Genomic DNA, 24,686 nt, shown 5'->3' with positions numbered 1-24,686 from the left:
TCCTATGAAGAGCACTGAATTTATTATCTTTATTAAATGAAATAACTTTTAAACTTATCTGGCTTAATCAAATCTTCAACTTGAGATTTACAAACAGTTTACTAACCTTTAAACTTGTCTAAGGCTCTTATTGTTGTGCGTTTGATTAATATTTGCGCTTTCTGAATCTTAGTTGATCTCGACAGAAGTGCAATTGAAAGTAATGAAAAATTTTCAAGAATGTATCATTAAAGCAAGGTCTTGCAAAAAAATAGAGGTTAGCTAACCTCTTTGCCAGCTCAATGTCGCTAGCCATTGCGGATCGAAGTGCGTGCCACTCTGCAGTTTATAGCCATTGTCAGTATAACAACCCTCGAAGAATTCTTGAAAATTTAACAAAAACGGCTATCGAAAGCAGTCTCCAGCACAGCATTGGATGTAGCTGACTATGGAGATAGGATTAGCCACCCCATCATTACTAAAATAAGAATAAAATACGAAGCCATCTTACTTGGTCTTAACAAGTTACTCGGTCCGATGCAATCAGATGAGATATTAATTGACCTAAACACGTAATTTTAGATTTCAAAAATAAACAAATAAAAGATAACAAAGTTGCTCTAGAATTAACCGAGAGAGAAACAGGATCAGGAAAACACTTTTGATGCATAATGAGATTAATAACGATTTACTATGAGGAGAGTTTTTTTTTTTTTTTAAATGAATCGGAATTTTGGCGCTAGTAAGGATAAAAAAATGAAAGAATAAGTTAAGCAAGAGCAGGAAAGAAACGGGTGGAGGAGAATAAAGATAAAAATTGCTTTTAGATTGTTGGATAAATGGGACGAGATATTTTAGGATAGTCACGTATGGCTTGCCATCGACATCAAGAACGAGGAGAGGAAGGGAGGATGGTAGTTTAAAGAATAATTTTTATTGGAATATACGGAAGCGAAGTTTTTAAAATTTGTTTTAGTCTGTTCGAAATGTCGATATTATTGACGCACTTGTTTACTTTTCTTATTTTTATAACAGTGATAAATGCATTGCACAAGATGAATACAAAATAGTATATTTCGATTTTACAAACGTTATTGATACACCCTAAATTTTCACACAAGATAATTAAATTGGAAACGATGGATTGGATAATAGATTACTACGTTAGATTGGAGATTGTTTTTCCGATAGGCATCAGCAAGTTGTGTATGGGGAGTGATATCCCAGAAGGAAAAGTGATATACCAGAGGAAAATCACTGGTAATGTGTTCCAATAGTCTGTTTTAGGGTCGTTGCTGTTTATCTTGTACATTAATGAATGCTAATATGCAGTTGTTGCAGATTATTAAAAGTGGGAAGAACTATGAGGAGTAGAGCAGATGTAGCCTTGCAATAGGACTTGAATAGACTGGCTGAAGTGGCAAATGAGTTGGGTTACTAGTTCAATGTTGCAAAGTGGAAGGCTTTAAAATTCGGGAATTATAGATGGAATGCAGAGTGAGCATTTGGTAGGGAAATCTTAGGGGAAACGGAGGAGATGAGGAATTTTGGAGGGTGATGGCAGAAAATGACCTGAAATTTCAGGGATACCTCACTATTGTGAGGAAGCACAGCGGGTTATGAGCATAGCTGAGGACACTTAGGTTTAGGAGTAAAGGTGTTATGGTTCCATTATAGAAGGCTTTGATCAAATCGCATAGGAATTATTGTGCACAGATTTGGTCACCTGGTTTTCAAATGGATGAAGAGATATTGAAACTAAGTGATCATTGACTAAGGTGGTTGTTGGTCTCCGAAATTTTGAGTATGAAGACAGGTAATTTGCAGGTTCTGGTGGATAAGGTAAGGAGTTATTACCAGAGAAATATGGGTGAGGTTTTTCATAGAATAGGGGTAAAACAAAAGATCATTTTTGGGAACTGTATATGGAATGTGTCAGGAGCTTCTTTTTTTTTAATTTTTTTATGAAGCGTGGTGGATGATTGGAATGCATTGCCTGAGAGCGCGATGAGTACGGGAGACATTGAATATATATTTAAGGCACAATATGAAGTGTGAGTGAAAGCGGCACTTCCCACGATGAGCCTTTGGACTCCATCGAGGTCTGATGATGATAATAATAACTGAGGTAAATATTGTATTTTTCTTCAATGCAATATCAAGAATACTTATTCCGAATATCATGTTTGTTTGCTCTTGATTACTTTTCAAACTTTTATAGTTTGAAAGGCAAACATTACTTGTCAACTTGGTACAAAATAATAAGGAATCTTTATTAATATTATTATTGTTGCTATCCAATAATTTTATAAGTTCGTACAGTCATTTCCGTTCATATTTGGAATGTGCGGATGAGATACTCTGACATATTATGGAATTTGATTCAAAATACCAAAACTTCTGAGTTGTTCTTTTCTTTCTTATTTAATTAAACTAATTTGAAATATAAGACTGAAACCTTTCCTACCATAAATATACCTCAAGTGTGTCAGCGTTAGTCTTCACGTTAAAATAAAAATGAAATATTTTAGTAGTTGCATTTTCAAAAGAGCTAATTTTCTAGCTCATTTGATATCAGATAATTTTGTTTCTCTACTAATTTCTTCTGATGTCTTCATGGTTTGTTCTGCATTTATCTTACTATACTCAATGTCAGAAATATGATACCAGGATGCCAGCCAGAAGGTCCAGGATTAGTAAATTGACATACATTGTCACACGCGGTTCGACTTCATAAACAACTAAGAATCTAACAACATTAAATTTGTCACCAGATGAGTTCAGTATTATTTTCTCTCTCTCTCATCTTGTTGGCGATTAGTCACCAAAAAACAGCTCATCAGTTACTGATTATGAAGACCCGAAGCACAGTACAGATCAATTAAATGTATATTGTATAAGACAAAATATAATAGCAAAATCCTAATTAGCACCTTTTAATCCCCAAAGGGAATAAGCGAGGGCATTTAGCCCTAACTAGCATTTTTAAGATTAATAGGCAGACAGTCTCCACACTCAGCTGTTGCCGATAGCTGGCTCATAGCTATCAATGATTTCATAGGTCTCCTGAAAGCAAAGTACGGTATACAGCTGTCGCCATCTCATGGTCCTTAACACTAACGGAAATAGCGAAACCTACGGTAGAATTTCAGGAGTTGTAGGTTTAAAACCAGGGATTCTGTATCAAAGAAAAACTAACTCGAGAACTGGCTGAAAAAGGCCCTTGAAAAGTTTCTCTGGTTGCCTAGAATCGAACTCGTAATGGTCTCTCTTTCTCATCGCAGTCTAGCGCTATCGAAATAAACATAACTTCAACAGGTTGAAGTTATGTTTATTTCGATAAACATAACTTCAACAGGTACCTACGAAATATAGTCACTAATTAAAGCAGAAAAATTAATACATATGCACAAAACACGATGCTAAACTGTGAGTATTTAAATGTTGCTCTCAAAATAATAATTACTCTAGATCCAGAAAGAAGATGATTGATCATGTTGCTTTGTACAAAACTGTCAGGAATTCGTTACCTTTTGCTTTGTCGTATAAAGCCGCGCCTTGATGCCTGTGCTACTGTATTCCTTGACAATATCGTGAATTAACTGATTATGTAATTCTCATTACGCAAACCTGTAATAGTTCCACATGTATTATGAGGACGAAATTATGCCATGTGTAAATTTTATAATTTCCATGTATTAATAATATTTAATTGATATTACTTCTTAGTTCGTGAAATTTATATCGTGGTAATCATGGAAAGAGTGCGAATATCATGTCCATCAAGATTTGTAGAGTATATACGTTTTTTTTTTTCTTTTTTCATAGCTATAAATCAAAGAAATTTTGTCAGCGTTAAATTATAATTTTTCTCTTATGATTTTTTTCCCCCTGCGGTGAGTATAACATCAACCGAATTTTCAGTTGATTTTTAGTTAGCGAATTCTACTTTTGTACTGATTTACAAATGAAACATTTAACGGATTTTTTTTTTAATTATATCTTAAATGAATCCTTCCTACTGACGAAAAGTTGTGAAATTATAATACATTACTATCATTACGATGGTTAGGCTAAGAGTTAAATAATTCAGAAGTGTGCCAGCATTGAACTTCAAGCCACGCCACTTCAGACCTTCAGTAAGAAGAGTGGTAGTTTCGAAGAGCCTGATGAAATATAACAATGTGTAATTTATCAGGCAAGAACAAAATTTTGACTGCTCATACTATCATTTGTTCGGCTATTATAATAGGAAATTAGCATACACTCCTTGTTTTTTTCTTTTCTCTTTCTTCGTCCCCCCCCCATCATTCTTAAATAAAAGCCTACTACTAAAGAGAAAAAGAAAAGAAAAGTGAATCTCCAAAAATCTCCATCAGTCCCTCTAGAAGATATGACACTTACAGGTTTCGTGCCCACGCAGCAGATTTCTCTCTGTGGCCTGGAATTTTCAAAATAAATTAATCCACTACAATGGAGGTGCGTCTTTAGAGAACAGTTTTATAAAAGGGTCTGTCATTTGCGTGGCATCCCTTTTTGGTAGTGTCATGTAATAATAATACGATACGATTTTTGTTTACATGGCTGATTAAAGCTAATGGAAAATAACATGAGTTATTCTTGTCCAAGGACAAGAATAACCTTGTAGGCTGGCCAGTGAAAATTTGCTCAAGCGTACTGGACGTTTTGGTATATAAAAATCGGAGGCATTCCATTTTCAAGTAATATATCGGCCACCTCCAGATATAGACTATAGTTCGGAACATAAAAGACTGATGTTGTTAACTAATTCAGTGAAAGTTTGATCTATATTTGAAAAATACCAATAGATTATACATGTTTACAGTGCATACAGATAATATTGACTGCAGAAATAAGAAATTATATTTGAACTCTATGTAAGAAATAATGGTTAATCAACAAGGAACCTTATTTCATGATGAAATCGGTGATTGATATTCTTAACATGCAGCTCAAGAAGAGTTGCATTAGATTACTTTAATTTTTCCTAACTAAAATCTAAAGAAATTTAAACGTAAAAAATCATTTAAAATTAAGAGCCAATAGGCTTCATTTCGCGATATAACATTATTTAAATTAAGGGGATATTAAACCCCACATTGTTTTAAAATCGAATTAGAAACTTAAAGATCGGAATCAAAGAGTTTCATGCCGAATATAGTAACTATAAAAGTATCGGCGACTACTAGCGTAAGCTAAAGCACGTAATTCAAGTACGTAGTACAAACTAGGGTAACTCGTTGCAAAGGTGGAGAAAGTTCTGATCGCTATTCTTAGTATTTCACATAATGTAAAACCCATCTCCTAGGAGAGGTATGATGTTATACATTATGGTGGGAGGTCACTACCCAGACAAGTTTCGTTCTTTATTGAGATCTCATCAGTGAGTAGCTAGACCAAATATAATACTAAAGGTATAGCGAAAAGAACTTATATACTCTGCTATGCGAGTTGTCAAAAAGGGGCCCATAAATTATTTAAAATAAAGAGCCAATAGGCTTCATTTCGGCGATGTAACATTATTTAAATTAAGGGGATATTAAATCCCACATTGTTTTAAAACCGAATAAGAATGTAAGATTATTTAAATTAAGGGGATGAGATCTCAATAAAGATCGAAACCGGTCTGGGTAGTGACCTCTCACCATCATGTATAACATCATATATCTCCTAAGAGATGGGTTTTACATTAGGTGAAATGCTAAGAATAGCGATCAGAACTTTCTCCACCTTGCTACGAGTTGCCCTAGTTTGTACTACGTGCTTTAGCTTACGCTAGTAGTCGCCGATACTTTTATAGTTACTATATTCGGCATGAAACTCTTTGATTCCGATCGTTTTTAAAACACTGTGTAAAAAATCATAACTTACTGATATCTACAAAGTACAAGGAATCGTGTACACTTCCTGTTATTCTTTATTTGTACAGTGTAGTTGTTTTCTTTTCGAAAATGCGGTGTGAAATTTCACAGTGAAAATATAATTTATAAATCTGCTAATGTCTTTTATTCTTCTATAGGGAGTGGGCGAAACTTTTGTAATAGCCAATTACACATAGATGGCCCAAAGCTATCACTAATTATGCACAGCACGTGGTGAAGAGATGCGACTAACCAGTGTCGCCATCTCGTGGTATCTAATCTTAATAATGTTTATTCTCGAAATAGTATGGGTTCTACGGTTTTTTTTTTTTTTTTGAGTTTATGGGACGAACAACTAGAGTTACCGGAAGAGAGAACTGGCTTGCGCATTCCAGAGAGATGGACGATAACTTAGGATGCTCTTTCAGGCAGAATAGCGCTGTGGACGCACACGCCACTTCCATTAAGCTATATACTACTGTGACGAACAAAGAACCATGGCGCCCACCTTAAAAGATGGATGACTTCCTTTAGCTACGATGAATGCGACAGTCCTCTGAGGCATACTTTCCACAAGCATACCAAAATCGATTGGAATTTTGGACCATTCTTCCTGCAGGAATTAGGTCGTGGACTGTTGTGGGATCCCTTGCTTTCGCCCGATGGTCCAAGTCATCTCAGATATGTTCAATATGAAGTTAGGGCTATGTAGAGCCCTAAAGGGCTCAGCTCAAGTGTGGTAACGTTCATGTCCACAAACCATGCAGTTTCACTAGCAGCTTATAACACAACACATAGTCTTGTTGAAAGAAACAATGGTGAGGTGAGTCACCAAGAAACACGACAAAGTAGGAAGCATTGCATTGTCCAGAATGTTTAGATAGCTCTCTGAGTTCAATATTTGTCGCACCACACATAGAGGTCCGAGGCCAAACTAGGAAAAACAGGACCATACCAATACATCACCACCTCCGAACTTCATAGTTGAGGTTAGGACTCTAGTAAGAGACGCTCACCAGGTATTCACCACACCCGTCCATCTGCTCGGTAAAGTATGTAGCGTGATTCATTGCTCCAAAACACAGCTTTCTAAGCGTCCACATTTCGCTATACATGCTCTTTGTACCACTGAAGCTGCATGTTGGTTCGGGTAATGTGGAGCTTGCGTATTGCAGTACTACGATGAAACACGTGTTGTGAGTCTAGGTTCTGAATATTTTGTGCAGATTCGTGTTCGAGTCGATTCCCGGAACTCCGCATTCAATGTGTCGGCCGACGAATAGCGGTTTTTACAAATTTTCCTTCATAGAACCCTACAGTCACGTTCGGTGAATGTGGTGCGTTGTCCTGCAGATAGCACTTGCAGTTGACTCCATGCGCTTCCATCTCAGTATGGTATCACTGGTTCTTAACTTGTGATAGCCAAATTTGTCCCCATTTGCTGAACAGATAGGCATCCTATAACAACTCCTCTTTCAAGCTTTGTCAGTTCCCTTCTCTCAGCCATCTTACCCAGACACTGTTGCACTGACTTGGGAACATCATATTCCTCCAATTTATACTGGCTATAAACACGCGACTCGTTACATGGCATGATACACCTTGTCCATGGGGTGTTCGTTGACTTCTTTTAAATTAGTGTATATTGATATAAACAAATTTATTACAGCGGCATTTCAGCAAAATTTTTTGTCACTTGCTATAGAAATTTTGGGTTCTCTATTTAACAAGCTAAATAAATTTTGACATTCCAGTAACGTCTTTTATTCCCTTATAGGGAGCAGGCCGCCGTTGTAGCTGCATCTATCCTTTGGAAACTGAGTGGGCAGTTCAATCTCCACTGGCAGTCCATAGTATCACAAGGGGATCTCTGTTAAGAATATGACTATTTTACCACGTGTTGATGACTGCGATTATGCTGTACTTTCCTGGGCAGTTGCTAATTATACTGATGTTCCGATTAGAATATGTTACGTGCTGAACTATAAAGATGGAAATTATGACCAACTTAGGAAATACTATTTTTGATCCCATGGTATCAGTTACTTTATTTATTCGTGTGGGGTTCCCCCCAGTTCCTCGACCGCCCATTAAACTCCAGGCATATGGTTGCGAAGCGCATAGCCACTAGACTAACCGCGCGGACGGTATCAGTTACTGAATGGGAAAGACATCAGCTATGCATTGAAATTTTTGAAAAATGCTTAAATGATGCAGTATCGGAATGTATCCCTAGAGTTCGAAGAATAAATAGGGTGGGGGTGAAATGGATATGCAACCTTAAACAAGAGATCCATCAGATCATGAGTGGAAGGAACATCGTGAGAATAAGAGTAACAGGAGTTATGAAAGATATATAGGGCGCAGACAAGAAAAGTAACGAAGGTTGTGCAAAAAGCTAAATCGGAATATGAAAAGAAAATGGCTATGCAGGCTAAAGGCAATCCAAAAGACTTTCATCGTTTTTATTATCGTTATGCAGCAAGTTAAAGGAAGAATCGATGTGAAAGAATAAATTTACTGAATGCAAATGCCACTAGTGTCAGAAGCTAATGAGATTGTTCGGTTAACGAGTGTTCCCTTTGCTAAGTTATATCAACCAAGTATATGTAACATGGTGCACAGTGATACTACAACATTCTATGAAAAGAGAGGTGCATAAGAATGAGGTTCAAGAACTGTTGCATAATCTGGATAAGAATTCAGCAATAGGGATAGATGAAATGTCGGCACTTATGCTAAATACATGTTCAATCCAATTAGCTAGGCCTTTTACATGTTTTTATAACTTTAATCTCAGCTCAGGAGAGATACAACAAGATGGAAAGAATGTATGATAATTCAGTTGTATAAGGGTGGTGCAAAAACCGATCGGTTTAAGTATATCGTCCTCTCATTATCTCTGGTGTTGTGGTGAAGATTTCAGAAAAGTTGAATGCTTGCATGAGTTTATTAAAGGAAGGTTATGTTTTAGCAATTTGCTCATATTTCATAAAATGTTACAGCCAAGTTGCATAAAGGGAATGGATACACTATGATACTATTTAATTTTCAAAGGCATTTGATAATATTCTACATGAAAGGCTGTTACATAAACTGGAGAGTATTAGTTTTGAATATAAACATGACAAGTGAATGGTTGACAGACAGGTATCAAAATGTGAAATACAGTAGGGGGTGTGAATCTGCCAGATTTAAGGTGACCAGTGGTGTACCCCGGGATTCAGTCCTTGGATCATTGTGTAATCTCTACAGTAAAAACATTAAGAAGGATATGACAGCTGAACAGTTTTTTTTTGTTGATGCAAAGATAGGCAGGGCAATCACAGATTCTACTGATATCCAGCACTTGAAATGATTTCAATTGACTGGAAATTTGGGCAAATACAAATGGCTATCATTTCAGTGTTAGTAATTGTAAAGTTAGTGCTAGAAATGAGATGTCCCATTTTTTCCCTCGCAAATCATTCCGCCCTCATTTAGAGAACTGTAAATCATTTGAATTTGGCGGTAAGTCTAGGATCATTCTAATAAAAAATAAATCGTTTTCTGCTTTCACGATGAATGATGGAAATCAAAATTCCCATTTATTTTTTTATTACGCAAAGGTGACTTCCAAAGATGGAGACATACACTTTTAAGGTCGCAGGTGAGAAAAAAGGTGTCATATGAAAAATGAATTATTAAAAGCAGCAACGTATTGTTGCTTTTTAAGATTTCATTTTTTATCATCAGTTCATATTTTTAGCTTGTAATGATAATGCTAGTGGCAGCATAGTCTTGTTATGGTTTTACAACAAACATCAACTCAAGAGATAAAGTTCAATTAGAAGAACTTTTTTCCTGTACATTTTCCCATCCAATTCCCGAGAGAGAGAGAGAGAAATTATGGAATATCATGTTCATGTCATTCTCATGTAAGATGTCACTGAAAAGTACACTCAGTGTATGGTAAAACTTAAAGACCGTGATGCTTGCTATATTCTAGGAAGACTAAAGGATACAATAGTGCATCCCGTCTACTATAAATAAATAAAAATAAATCGGCTAACGCCTTTTTATTCCCGTATACGGGGAGTAGGCGAGGCCATTTAGCCCTATCTAACTTTTGAGACTGAGTGGGCAGTTCAATCTCCACTGGTACCAATCAGAGATTGATGGCCCAAGGCTATCACTAATTAAGCGGTACTCAGTGAAGAGAGACGGCTCAAATGTGCCGCCATCTCGTGGTCCCTAACACAATATATTTAATGTCTGAAATAATGTGGGTTCTACGGTCGATTTTCTTGAGTTTACAGGACGAAAAACCTGAGTTTCCGGGAGGAAAAACCTGCTTGCCCGTGCCAGAGATCGACTAACTCGGGAACCGGTCGAAAAAAGGCTTAGAAAAATTTCCTCTAGTCGCCGACTAGACTCGAAACCAAGTCTTCCTTCGTGCGGCCAAGCGCCGTGGTTGGCAAACGCCACATCCACTGAGCTACACAGGCTACTATAAGGAATGAAAACACCTCAGAGATTTAATATTTATTTTAAAAACAGATTTCTAAACCTTTCTTCGACCGGTTCCCGAGTTAGTCTATTTTTGGCACTGGCAAGTGGGTTTTTCATCCTGTAAACTCAAGAAAATCGACCTTAGTACCCAAGTTATTTCAGGCAGTAGCATATCTTGTTAGGGTTAGGTACCAAGAGATGGCAGCACTTGTTTGCCAGCCTCTCCATCGATGACTGCTATAATTAGTGACAGACATGGGCCAGCTATCTCTGATTGACTTCCGGTGGAGATTGAGCTGCCCACTCAGTCTCCAAAAGCTAGATAGGATATAAAGGCCTCGCCTACTCCCTATAAGGGAATAAAAGGCATTAACTGATTTATTTTTTTATTTATGGTAATAGGATTAGTTTTTGTTATTTACTTAAGTTCCGAGTTTTTGTTCTGATTTCTTGAGAATGATCAATTGCAGACTAGATTTTTATGCAAAAAATCTAGTCTGCAAACCCAACTCGTCACACTCTTAGGCAACTTCCACGGATGGCCCTTAGTTTACTGAATATAGCCTGGCCTGGTTGGCCAAGTGGTCAGTATATCCGTTCTCCTGTCAAAAGGCTGCAGGTTCAAATCCCGACATGGATGTTTCTGATTGTCTGTGAAAATACTAATGATGGTGGTCGGCATCAGATGGCGTTGGTATAGATGATGAAGGTAGTTGCGGTTGGTGGATTTGTGGAGACGGAGAGTTGGACTTCCTGGGGATGTTATGTAATAATAATAATTTATGATATATTGAAAAATTTCACTTGTATCAATTTTATAAACCCTTTAACATCGTAAAAGTTTCTATTCATGTCCCCTCTTATCCGCCTATCAACTAAATTTTGTAATCCACAAACCTTCAACCTGTCCTTGTAGAGTATTCCACAGACCTGCCACCATCTTGGTCGTTCGTCTCTGAATCCTCTCTACCACCTCTTGGTCTCCAAGAAACCCAGGTGACCAAATCTGTGCACAGTAGTGAAGATGTGGCCGAATCATAGCCTTATAAAGAAGGATGGTATCTTTACTATTGTCAGCATGTTTTTCTACATCCAACTAATCCTTTTAGTTCTTTTAATCACTTTTGTATTATGCCCTCTGAACTTCAACTCTTTGCGCATCATTACCTCCAAGTCTATAACCTCATCAACTTTCTCCAATCCAATACCATCGATATGATAGACGGTATGCAATATTTTCGACCAAAGCGAATAACCTTGCCTTCTGCAACATTAAATTGACAATCATTTATCCCTTATCCACAATGCCAATTTATTTAAATCATCCTGCAGTATATCTACGTGACCTATATCAACTATTGCTTCCCTAAGTTTTGCATCATCATCAGCAAAGCAAACAACTGAATATCCCCTCTTAAATCTTTCCCTATGTCATTGATATACAAATTAAAGTAGTGGCCTAGTACTGAACTCTGAAGTATTCCACTAGTCTCCATCATTCTCCTAGACTCCACTCCACCATATATTACTCTCTGGTGTCTGTCCATCAGCCATCCCCTATCCATGCTACTAGCCTCATATCCATTCCCATCCTCTCCATTGTTTGTAATAGTTTTCCATGTGGTATTCAATCGAATGCCTTAACAAACTACAGCAGTATCATAGTGTAGCCATTACCTTTATCCAATTCTTTAACCGACCCTTTACAAAAGCTATGATGTCCACTATAAAGTATCGCATCCCTATCCGCCAGTGTTGTATTTTACCTTTCACCAACTTTTCCAATACTTTATCAACCACTGCTGATTATATTAATTGGTCTGTAGTTTACCACCTGTGTCTTCGAACCACCTTTATACAATTGTACTACATTTCCTTCCTTGGAACCCTGCAAGAGCTGAGACTTAGATTGAACAACTTTCGTCGGGAGACGATGCCAATTTTCTTGCATACTCAAGTAATACTCGGCTTACATTCCATCCAGTCCCACTGCTGTGTTCATGTTCAAATTTTTTAATATGTTGAACATCTCGGTTTCGATATGTGTCTCTGTAACATCAGCAACTGTAAATTCTCTACCTGGATGATACATCTTTGCAAAATGATCATTCAACAACTCAACTATATTTTGGCCAAGTCACCTTCCTATCATGAACATTGTTTAAAGTCATCCTATCATTGTCATTTTTCATCTTACTTGCTTCATAACGAGAAAACTCTTTTGATTTATTTTGGCCTGTTTAGCTAATTCTCTCCTATCCTATAATCTGATTTGGCCTTTCTTACCATACTAGTCACCCTTCTTGATTGCACTGGGTACTGCTCATGAGTATACTAATCATTTTTTCCTTTATATTCCCTAACAATGTTTTTTTTTTCGAAGCTCTTGTTTTATATCTCCAATTATCCACTTATTTCCAACTTGGTTTATTCTCCTGACCTCGGGTTTGCAATCTGATACTGCTACCCTCAAGCAATCTCTGACCACTTGCCATGCACTACTGACATTCTTTCCTTGTAGCCACTCAAGCCATGGCACTGTTCCAATATTACTCCTGAGTCTCTCATAATTACCAGCGTTATAGTTGAACATAAACCCCTTCTTGACAGAGGATTCCACATGATTGGTAACTTCCCAGAACAAGACCGCATAGTCACTCTCCCCAATTGGAGGCGAAGTATCTACCTTAGTTGTGGATATATTTTCTGATGCTATTATTAGATCTAACACTGTCAAACTCATTCTTTCCTCTATAACATGTTGTATCATGTAATTATCTCTTCACAACTATATAAATCCTACTTCCATTCTGCCACCCTCTTTCCTCCCTCTCCAATCGATGTTCCAATAATTAGTCCCCCATAATAATTGTTCGGCCTGCATTCATTGTTGTTAATCTGCCAATATATGCATCTACATCTTCCTGTGGGACCCCTGGTCAATAGTAGCATTTAACAACATATTTTGTCCTATTTCCCTCTATCTCACACCAAACAGCCTCAAATGAACTATCTCCCGAAGACTTAAAATCTTCTTTAACTACTAGTTTTCTTTGTTGTAATTTTTCAACTATCATCTGCGATACACTACCTCTTGTTCTATTCCCTCTATTCTCTCTGAAAATACAATACCTTTTACATTCTATTCCTGTCACTATATAATTTTCAGTCAACCAGGTCTCACTGATGCCTATAATTTTCGGCGAAGTCGAGCTGATCAATGCTAAAAAACTCTATAACCTTATTCCTGATACTTCTTGCATTCATGTGTATCAACATCCATTTGTATCCATAGTTACCCTTGTGTAATGTCATTACCAATCCATTCAAATTGGAAACCTGTTAAATCCCATTCGGCATTGCATTGTACATATGCTCATTTACAAAGGGTACACGACAACTGGGCGATGGCCAAATGGGCGACGGAATAAAAGATCAAATATGCACTTCTATTCTGTTGATCTATTACCTGGTAAATTTAAATATTTTTTTGAGAAATGAGTTAAAAGAAATAAACATAAAATTTGAAAAATCTCACTTATAATTAAGTTTATTTTTATTGGTAGAATTACGAATTGCATAGAAGTTATATTGAAATTTCCCATACAAAAAAATGAGTCAGCTAGTTAATAAATATTTATATTATATATTTTCGTTTATATCATATATATCAAAATTTGTAGGCTCGTTTAGGAAAGAGATGGTTAAAAAGAGTGGTCCGAAAATGATTTAAAAATGAAAAGGTATAATTGCACAGTATTAAAATAAAGAAAAAATATACTTTTGTTTTAATTCATTTATTGATATTATATTGTGATTAACAAACATATTTACAAATGTTACATATATACAATAAAACAAAGTATATGAAATTCGAAACAATTTTTTTGAATTTATTAATTCATATTATAGTTATGCAATACCACGTAAATATTCTATTATATTTTCTCTATCGTAATTAATAACTTTTTCAAAATTCTTTGGTCGGCTTCATCGTAACGTCTACGTTTGTGCTCATGTTGAAAACCTGCTACTGCTCTTTCATAATCATCATATGTTTTTTAAATTTTTTGTAGTCCATTTATAAAAATCCATAAATCTGGATGGCTTGCGCTGCTGCCGAAGCTCAATTGCAGTTTTCGATGACAGGCTTCCGCAAAATTATTTGTCCTATCGCTTCCAGTTATTGTTCTTTGGTACACAGACCAAACGTTTAAGGGAAATATCGGTGGAGCCCTGGTTCTGTTATTCCGTAGACGACCTATGTACGTGTTCGTAAACCATTCTAAAATTGGTTCAAATTCATTGGATAAATCATTCTCTAGTTCAGAAATAGCGTAAATAATATCTTATTCTGGAACGAAAGCAAGCGAAGTGATCATTTTTGAATTTAAAGCGAATTGCGCATCAAAATTATATCTGGTTAAAAGACTGCATGAAGCTAAATGTTTACGAAGATTTTGTACGAGAAGGAAAAAGCAACCATTTATGTTAGCTTGTGTAAATAATATATGTAACGCTTGATGAATGGCAATTTCAAAATCAACATTTATATTTTCGGGGATCTAGTAATGGCCACATTTCATGTATCATATAAAATAATTTTGTGTATGTTTCAAGAGTCTTATTAGGTAATAAAGTATATAAAACAAGACCTCCATCCTTTCTAGCCAAAATAACAAATATTTGAACAAAAAGAAGGGGAGAAAGTAAAAATGTGCCATCCATAAATAATTCATTCATGCTTTGGCTTCACACTGCATGGCTTTTACGACCAAAAATTAATATTCTCATGGGATCGACTTGTTCTGATCCAGAATCAGCCAATAAAAAACGTTCAAATTGTGATGGACTGAATTTATAATTTAAGTATTCTTCAGGAATAATTGTTTCCCTAGAATCAGGATTAATTGGGGCTTTTAAATTTTTTAGTCTTCTTCTTTGAATATTTCTGCACAGACTGCTATGATTTGGAAGCATTCCTTCTACCGCAGAAGAAACATTTTGTAGAACTTGAGTTCTGATTTGTGATGGGCTGTTCATTGTCGTATTCGCTAATTTTTTGGCTGTTGTACTAACTTCTTGTGTTATTACTCTTGCCGCATTTCCAGAACTGCTACATGTGTATTCCTGTTTTTCAGAAATTAGTGATCCATCACTGACACGTGTCCAGATTCTACCTTTGCATCCTTTGTTTTTATTTTCGCATCGCCAAAATTGAACTGAACCTTTCTTATCAATCTTGTCTTTAACATAAAGATAACCATTCCAAGCATATTTTTCCTTGTCTCTTTGACTTAATATTCTTGAATTATCCATTTCTGAAGAATAGAAACAAGAAATATAAAAATAAAATTAAAAAAAAGTTTTCACTATTGATATAATTAAGAATTTTTTCAGTACTATTTGAAAAATAGTATTGTAAAAATTCATATCAATATTGAAATATTTCTATACTTCTATATAATTGTACTTAGCAATTTGTTTCATTTGAGAGATAATCAAGAGTTTGAAATTTATTTAAATTAGATGTCATGTATCCATAGTACTGAAAAAATTCTTAATTATATCAATAGTGAAATATTTCCTAATTCTAAGTATATAATTGTACTTAGTAATTTGTTTAATTTGAGAGATAATCAAGAGTTTGAAATTTATTTAAATTAATTTAGATGTCAGGTATACAATTTAGTATACGATTAAGATTATAACATAACATCACTGGCCAGAAGGGTGAAGCAAGATGCTTTTTATTCCCCGTTGTCTGATAGGGAGGACGAATTGAAGGAAAGATTTATGAGCTGGAAGCTCGCCCTGGGGGGTGGGGCACGGAGATTAATCGTTGTTGCTAGTATTTAGGATGGCTTTTGGCCTCTTGTATTTGAAGAGGTCAGTTTCATCATAGTTTGCTGCCTGTTTAACTAGATCGTTGGGGTGTGTAGAGATCTTTGAGAAGAATTTTTACGCTGTAGTTTGTAGGAAGGAGTAGATGTAAGGGATGTTTGTATCTCTATGCAGTTGAACGTTTCTCACAAACCACGGTGCATCCATGATCATGCGCAAACACTTATTCTGCACTCTCTACAACCTGGGAATGTTGGTGTTGGATGTGTGGCTCCAGGCTGGAGATACATATGTTGTTATGGGACGGATCGTCAGCAGGTAGAGGAGAACTTTGATTCTGGTATTTAGCTTGCTTTTTCTATTTATTAGAGGGTAAAGTTGTGTGATGGTTTTAGATGCTTTCGCGCATAAGGCTTTGATGTGTGGGTTGAACGTTAATCTTTTGTCTAGAATTACCCCAAGATACTTTGTTTCTGTTTTCCAGGGAATTTTGGTGTTGATTAGATAAAGGTCCTCCTTGGGAGTTGCCAATCTTCTGGTGAAAAGTATCACTATACTCTTTTGGGGATTCACTTGTAATCTCCATTTGGAGAACCATTGTTCTAGTTTTAGTAGGTTTTCTGGCAGTTTTTTAGTGGCGAGATGTGGTTGTAGAGATCTGGCAAGTACTGCTGTGTCATCCGTATAGAGTGCTAAGATGGATGACATTGGGTTGTGTGGGATATCTGCCATATATATATCAAAAATAAGATCGGTGCCAGCAGGAAACCTTGGGAAACTCCCGCAGAGATCCGTCGCTGACTTGAAACTGTTCCGTTTATTTTGACCTGCATGTGTCTGTTCTGGAGATAAGATTTAATTAGGTGGACGATTCTTGATGATATGCCTGCTGAGATGAGTTTGTGTAGTAATCCGAAGTGCCATATCTTATCAGAAGCTTTTGCTATGTCGAGGAAAACTGCTCCAGTGTGCTGATGCCAATTGTAGCCGGTGGTGATGTACTTAATTATCCTATGAATCTGTTGAGTAGTATTGTGATGTTGTCGAAAACCAAATTGTTCCTTTGGAAGGATATTTAACTCGTTTACTGAGGCTTGGAGTTTGGAGAGGATGATTTTTTTCGGCAATTTTGCCCAAGTTTGAGATTAGGCTGATGGGTCGATAGCTTTCAGGCAGGTGTGGATCTTTACCTGGTTTATGCACTGGGACCACATCTGCGACTTTCCAATAGCTGGAGAAATAGTTAAATCGGAACATGGCGTTGATTATGGTGGTGAGATGTACGACAGCTGTTTGGGCAGCAGTTTAATTCTATTTGTTATGCCATCTGGGCGAGGGGATTTTTTTATTCTTTAGCTTCTTTAGAACTTCATAGATTTCCACTGGTGAGGTTTGTTGTTGCAGGTGTCGGTGAGTTTTAGTGCATATCTGACTTGGAGGTGGATTTTATAGACATGCTTGATGCCCAAGTTGTCGTATGTAGGGCCACACTGTTTTTCTAGGTTCTTTGCTATCTCTTCAGCTTTTTCTGCATCCATGTGTACTAGGCTCCTGTCTGACTTGAGTGGGGGAAGAGATTTGTTTTTGTTTCTGAGGCTTCTTAATATGTTCCAGATGGAGTGTTCGCCGGGTGATATAGAGGCTAGTTTGGCTTCCTATGTTTCGTTCCTGTGAGTTTTAAGTGCTCCTCTAACTTTATCGTTCAGTTTGTTGCGGATCGTTTTGTCATGTGGTACACGGGTGTTGTTGTACCTTTTCCTTGCTTTGTTTTTGTCCCTAATTAAATCCATGATGTCTTCAGGTAGTCGGTTTGGCTTAAGAGTGGTTTTGGTAGAGGTCCTTTATGGCTGTGTTGATTTGCTGAGTCAGGCTTTTGACAGCATTTTCAATTTCTTTTATGGATCTGATGTGAGGGACAGGTCCAATGTGTTCCGATAGTACTTCGGGTAGTTTTTTTCCATGATATGAAGGAGTGTGTGTGTGTGGGGGGGGGAAGCAGTTGTTCTTGCTTTCCCAGCTGGAGCAGGATTGGATTGTGAACGGATGTCAGCTCGTTTAAAGAGTCTAGGCTATACTGTAGCTTAATATTTTGTAGGATAGCAATGCCAAGTATGTCGGCTGTGCCATACGTACTATGATGTGTTGGTTCTGCGGGGCCTGCCACCACTGCATAGTTTGAACTGGAGTAGCTGAAGAGGGTGTTTAAGATTATAAATTTTGAATACATACCTTTTTATTTACTGAAACTTGTTCTTTGCACGTGGTAACTGTAACGTTGACACAAATATCGGAAATGATGTAATAAACAAACAACTAGTCTTACTGTTTAATAGAAGTCAAAATATCTTGCGAATGCGTATTAAACTAAATAACCGCACACAAAACTCCCAAATGATAAATTGCCAAACAAGACACCTTACGCAGCGAAGCTCAGAAATACTTCTTCAGACAATAAAAATAAACTTAATTATAAGCGAGATTTTTCAAATTTTATGTTTATACCGAAATTTCAATATATGTTCAATACAATTCGTAATTCTACACAATAAATATAAACTTAATTATAAGCAAGATTTTTCAATATTTTTGTTTATATACCGTTCTTTTAACTCATTTTTACCTGGTAATAGATCAACAGAATAGAATTGCATATTTGATCTTTTATTCTGTCGTCCAGTTGACCGTGTCCCTTATCAAAGGGGTGGCCAGAGACATGCTTGATTTCATCTTCCCTAATATTTCTAGTTTCCCTTTGAGAGTGTGGTTTTGCACTACCACACTCTCACTAAAGAACGCTTTCTCCAAACATCTAACTGCAAAGCTACATAAATGTAGTCCATCGGGCACACTTCCTTAATTTTTGCTTCTACCAACTCATTGATATCTTTTCTCATTGCATATTTCTCATCTTTCAAATTATTTGTGCCTGCCAAAATAATTAACTGGTTGCTTTTTTCTGCATACTTACACCTTCACTAAACATCCTTTATCTTCGCAACTGGAAAACATGCTTTCTTCACTTTCCCAGTAAATATACCTCTTATCATCGAAAACCCCATAGAATACAATGCCATCTTTTTTGACAGTTTCTTGCACTTTACGCTTTTCCCATTCACTCCTTCTTTCTTTCTCCATCCTTTTGTACCACACACCAATCGCTTCTCCAGTCACCAAGCTTTCCTTTTGTTCTCTGATGGAGTCCGTGCAATCATGCAATTTCTTTACGTGCTAGCATCTCATCATCCACGTAAATTCCAACCACTTCCTTCAAACTCTCATTCACATTTTGATGAGAAGTAGAAACTTCTCATACATTAAACTAGCATCTGCACACACTCGCTCATGAATTGGCGAGTGTGTGCAGATGCCAGTTTAATGTTGCAAAGTGTAAGGTTTTAAAATTTGGGAAGCAAAGATGGGATGCAGAGGATTGGTTGAGGATATTTTGGATAAGTGGAGTAGATGAAGGATGTGGGAGCTGTGGTGGATAGGGATCTTAAAATTTAGTGGACAATTTCGCTAAAATTGTGATGACACAGCGGATTATGGGAATGATGGGAGAACACTGACATGTAGAAGGTAAGGATGTTTTGATTCCATTGTACAAGACTTTGATATGGCCGCATGGGTTACTATACACGGACTTGATCGCTAGGTTTTCAAAAGAATGATGAGATGCTGGAGAGGATCCAGAGATGATTGACTAAATTGGTTTCTAGTCTCTGGAATGTGGAATATGAGGACAGATTGAGAAATGAAAATTACACAGCCTAGTGGATAGAAGGAAGGGGGAGACATGATCGAGACATATAAGTTAATGAAGGGTAATTAACAGATTAGTTTGGATGAGATTTTTCATAGAGTATCTGAGGACGGGGGGGGGGAGAACGAGAGGCCATCCCTGAAAGCTGTATAAGGTGGGTATGAGCAAATGGGTGACGAGTAGATATTTTGCTTGGAGAGTGGTGGGTGATTGGAATGAATGTATTACTTGTGGTGAGTTCTAAGGACAGTGAGTCCATATAAGTTGAGGTACGAGGAGCTATGCATGTGAGAATGGGAACTCCGATGATGAGTCTCTTGACTCCATGGAAGTCTGTTGATAATAATAAGTCAGAGTGCATTATAAAATAGATGAATCCTCTGCCTTTTATTCCCTAAGAAAGTAGGTGGCGCTCCTTTAGCCCTAACTAACTTTTTGAAGATAGTAGGCAGCCACTCTTCATCTTTCAAGTTTTTACTGAATCCAAACTATTAACCAATAAGAGCTTTTCAGGAAAGAGTATGGCAGATTACTGCCAACATCTAATGGCCCTAAACCTTAACATTCGTGTGAAGTAATCCCCTTTGCATCATCAGCAAGTTCTGTTATTGTCTGTAATAGCCTTCTGTAGTCATTTATATTCGGGGTTAAAAACCCAATTTTCAGCGAGGTAAAATTCTATTTGCTTGTGCCAAAGACCGTGTGAGAACTGGCCGAAGAAAGGCTTAAGACGCTGCATCGCCATCGTTTTTTAAGTTTTCTGGGCTGTCTGTGCGGATTTTCTTCGGATACACGTTCCCACACTAAGAATTACATTATTTCATTTATTTTTTGTCCATTCATATATTTATCAGTCTTCACACGCAGTATATTAGTGTCTGTCTAAATGTTCATTTTTAGCTGTTTTTTTAATCCCCCCCCTCCATTAAGTTATACCCTAAACACGTTTGCGCAACCACCGAGTCGCTATGACAAGTTTTTAGTTTGCTTTATTGTTATTTAAGTTCTATATTTATTTTAATCTCCAAAGTCAACATTTAACAGCGGGCTCTACTTAACACGTTAATGATTAGCACGAATACGTAACCAGACGCGTTTCAATTTCGTTTTCAGAAACAAAGTGGTTGACTCAGTTTAAAAGAAACAGTTCACAGCATTAACTTTCTAACAGTAAGAAATTGTCTTTTTTTTTTATCACACTGTAATTTCCTTTGAATAATTGGCCTGTTTCTAAGTAGCTTAAAGCAAGTTCAGAGCAACATAGCTGACAGCAAATAATACAAGAAACTCATGTATGTGCGAAACTTTCCTGTCATTCTGAAGTTTTAATAACTATTACCAAAAATTATAAATTATAATTATTGTTTATTTAAAAACGAATATTTCCATTTAAGTGGCATTTACAGTTACTTGGACTAATCCCTACCTGTAACACTAGCAGTAGAGCCTCACAATTTTGTTCTCTGTGCAGTTGCCCGATATTATATTATTACATTGCGCCTCGAGTTTATTCTACACAACATTATACAACTCATCTAACACCAGTTCATCGAAGGAATGGAATTGGGTAGCCTTGATAAAATATGCTACCTCAGTCTCCTAGATGCATTCAGTCTGAGGTCTTTCCAACTTAGAATTTTATTATATTATTATTATTATTATTATAAGAAACCAATCATTCCTATGGAGTACCCTAAAACATGATTCACTGCCAATACAATTCAAACAGACCTCAGTCCATCATTACAACGGTAATAAATTTGTTAAATAACAAGTTCCTTTTGATATGATTTTCTAATAAATCATACATTCTTTAAAATTATCATGGAGAATATATGAATTTTTTTTAATTTAATCATCTTTTTAGTTTAATGACATATATATTAGTTATCAGTGGGTAATTGTTATTTAGTTTGCTACACTTAGTAATATTTTTTGTAGTTACAGATATTTCTTACAATGTACAAGACTCACTGTCAATGTATTTTGGATACTGCTATCAGCGGAAACTTTGAGGAGGTTAGTTTTACATGTTAAACTCATTTATTGTAAAAGTTGATTTGTAAACTTAATTTTTAAATGTTATGTTTTTTTGTATACCATGATTGTCCACATTAATGTAATATGCAAAATCATTATCTAATTAGTTTTCATTGTCAGTGTCTGCAAGTCTAGATTTTCTTAATACTCCTTACTTTCATTTTGTATCAAACAACAGGATATATTATTATTATAGGGATATCTTCGTGGAGTCAGAAGGCTCATGATGGGAGACCCAAACTAACCACACAATATCTATCATACCTCTTCTTGAACTCCTTTACAGATGAAGCACTCACAACTGAGTCAGGCAATGCATTTCATTCATTCATTCACCACTCTCCAAGCAAAAAATCTAGTCCTGACACCCTTGTTAACCACACTCTTACTTAATTTCTAGGAATGACCTCTTGTTCTTCCACCACTATCCCACTGCTGAAATATTTCCCCTGCATCAATCTTATAAAAACCTTTTAGTAATTTAAATGTTTCTATCATATCCCTCTTCTCTGCCTATCAACTAACCTCTCTAATCCACAAACTCTCAATCTATCAATGTAGGGAGCATTCTTTACACCACTCACCAATGTGGTCATTCTCTTCTGAATCTTTTCTACCGCCTCCTCATCACCAAGGAATACAGGCAACCAGACCTGGCAGTAATCCTGATGTGAATATATCAATGCCTTATAAAGAGGAATAATAACTTCTTTATCTCTGCATGCTAGTGTGTTCTTCAATAACCAAGTAATCCTATGAGCTATTTTGTACACCTTAGTAATGTGCCCTCTGAACTTCAACTTCCTATCCACTAACACCCCCAAGTCCCTAGCCTCGTCAATCTCTTGGAGTGCTGTTCCATCAATGCAGTACACTGCTGGTAACCTTTTAATCCCAAAATACATAACTTTCCACTTTTCCACATTGAACTGACATCCATTACCTTTTGCCCATTTTGCCAGCTTATTTAAATCATCCTGCAAGCTCTCTACATCAGCTTGGTTAATTATTGTGCTATCCAACTTTGCATCATCAGCAAACAACTGAATATCTCCCTATAAGTCATTTCCTATAGCATTTATGTAAAAATTAAACAATAATGGTTCAAGCACAGTCTTGAGGCACACCACTGGTCACCTGCTTCATCCTGGACTCTGCTCCTCCATACACTACTTTTTGGTATCTGTCCATGAGCCATTCCCTTATCCATGTCACCAGTTTAATATCCATTCCAATTTGTTCTCTGGGATATTCTGTCAAAAGCCTTACCAAAATCCAGAAGTATCACTTTGTAGCCATTCCCCCATCCAACTCAGCTGTCACTCACTCTATTATAAAAAGTTAATAAATTATTAAGGCAGGACCGACCTTTAACAAAACCATGCTGGCCCCCATAGAGTATCATATTCTTATCCACCCATTCTTGAATTCTGTCCTTAACCAAATTTTCCAATACTTTTACCACTACTCCCGAGATGGTGATTGGGCTGTAATTTGCTACTACAGTCTTAGTCTCCTTTATGCAAAGGAACTATTTTACCTTCCTTCTGCTCCCTAGGAACCATAATTTTGGATGGAATATCAGCTCAAACTTAAGTTAAATAGCCAAGTAAGAGGCATTGACAATTGCTTTGCATGTTTATGTAATACCCGAGCTGATATTCCATCCAAAACTACAGCAGTGTTTGCATTTAAATTTTGCAATATCCTGAATACCTCTGATTCATTAACTTCAATTCTCATAAAGAGTTATTGCTACAGAGGACACAGAAATATCCTCAACTCAGGTGATAGACATTTTGAAAAATGGTCACTCGGTAACTCTACTATTACATCTGATTCAGTCACCTCGATACCATCAGCACTCACTAAGGTTATTCTTCCAAAGTCATTCTTCCTTTTACTTGCTACTTTGATACAAGTGGGTTGGAGGAACTGGAGTGTTATGCGATAAGAGGGTGCCGATCAATCTGAAAGGCAAAATCTATAGGACAGTAGTGAGACCAGCTATGATGTATGCTATAGAAACTGTGGCCAAGGAAAAATAACATTAGCAGGATGGAAGTAGCAGAGATGAGAATGCTTAGGTGGATGTGTGGTGTGAACAGAAAGGATCGTCTGAGAAATGACTATGTGAGGGGAACAGTGAAAGTTACGAACTTAGGAGCGAAGATACAGGAGGCAAGGTTGAGATGGTTTGGTCATGTGATGAGGTGGGAGGACGAATATGTGGGAAGAAGGGTCATGCAGATGGATGTGCAAGGAAGGAGGAAGCATGGGTGACCAAAGAAGAGATGGAGGGAGCTGGTAGAAGAGAACTCGAGGATGAAGAACTCGGATGTGGTGACAGCCCAAGACAGGAGGATGTGGAGAAGACTCATCATCAACAGTGACCCCACTTAAGTGGGAGAAGCTGCAGAAGAAGAAGAAAGAAGATCTCTTAGAAGGTGTATGAATTCCATTTCCTTTTTGCTATGTGATCTTTCTTTTCCAATTGATATCACGATAGTTAAAATCGCCCATAATAACAATATGTACTTCAAAAGCTAAGATATTCCCAATAATGTAATTGAATTTAATGAATAATAAAATTCTTAAAACAGTTACTGCAATACACTTGATATCTCTAATAACTGCTATGGTGAATTCATCATATAATGAGATATGAAAGACATTTTGTTACATTA

The 24,686-nt window shown here is 36.7% G+C and overlaps 1 protein-coding gene across 6 annotated transcripts in view; it reads left to right on the top strand.

Annotated features, from left to right (window-relative positions):
• LOC150099659 (DNA-binding protein RFX6-like) overlaps positions 1 to 24,686 on the top strand; it is a 295,066-nt gene that overhangs the window by 87,969 nt on the left and 182,411 nt on the right. For 5 of the 6 annotated variants that reach the window (XM_090404484.1, XM_090404485.1, XM_090404480.1 and 2 more), the window contains exon 8: positions 21,901 to 21,978. In XM_090404484.1, coding sequence (XP_090260610.1) covers positions 21,901 to 21,978 — 78 coding nt within the window. The remainder of the gene's footprint in view (positions 1 to 21,900; positions 21,979 to 24,686) is intronic. The other variant, XM_090404483.1, reaches the window with a different exon arrangement.

This window comes from Typopeltis vanoorti, chromosome 14 (assembly GCF_054136105.1).
Source record: "Typopeltis vanoorti isolate ZY-2024b chromosome 14, IOZ_Tvanoo_1.0, whole genome shotgun sequence".
NCBI classification, from domain to species: Eukaryota; Metazoa; Arthropoda; class Arachnida; order Uropygi; family Thelyphonidae; genus Typopeltis; species Typopeltis vanoorti.
The sequence above is the reverse complement of the archived record's forward strand: the minus strand, read 5'-3'. Positions and strand labels throughout refer to the sequence as shown.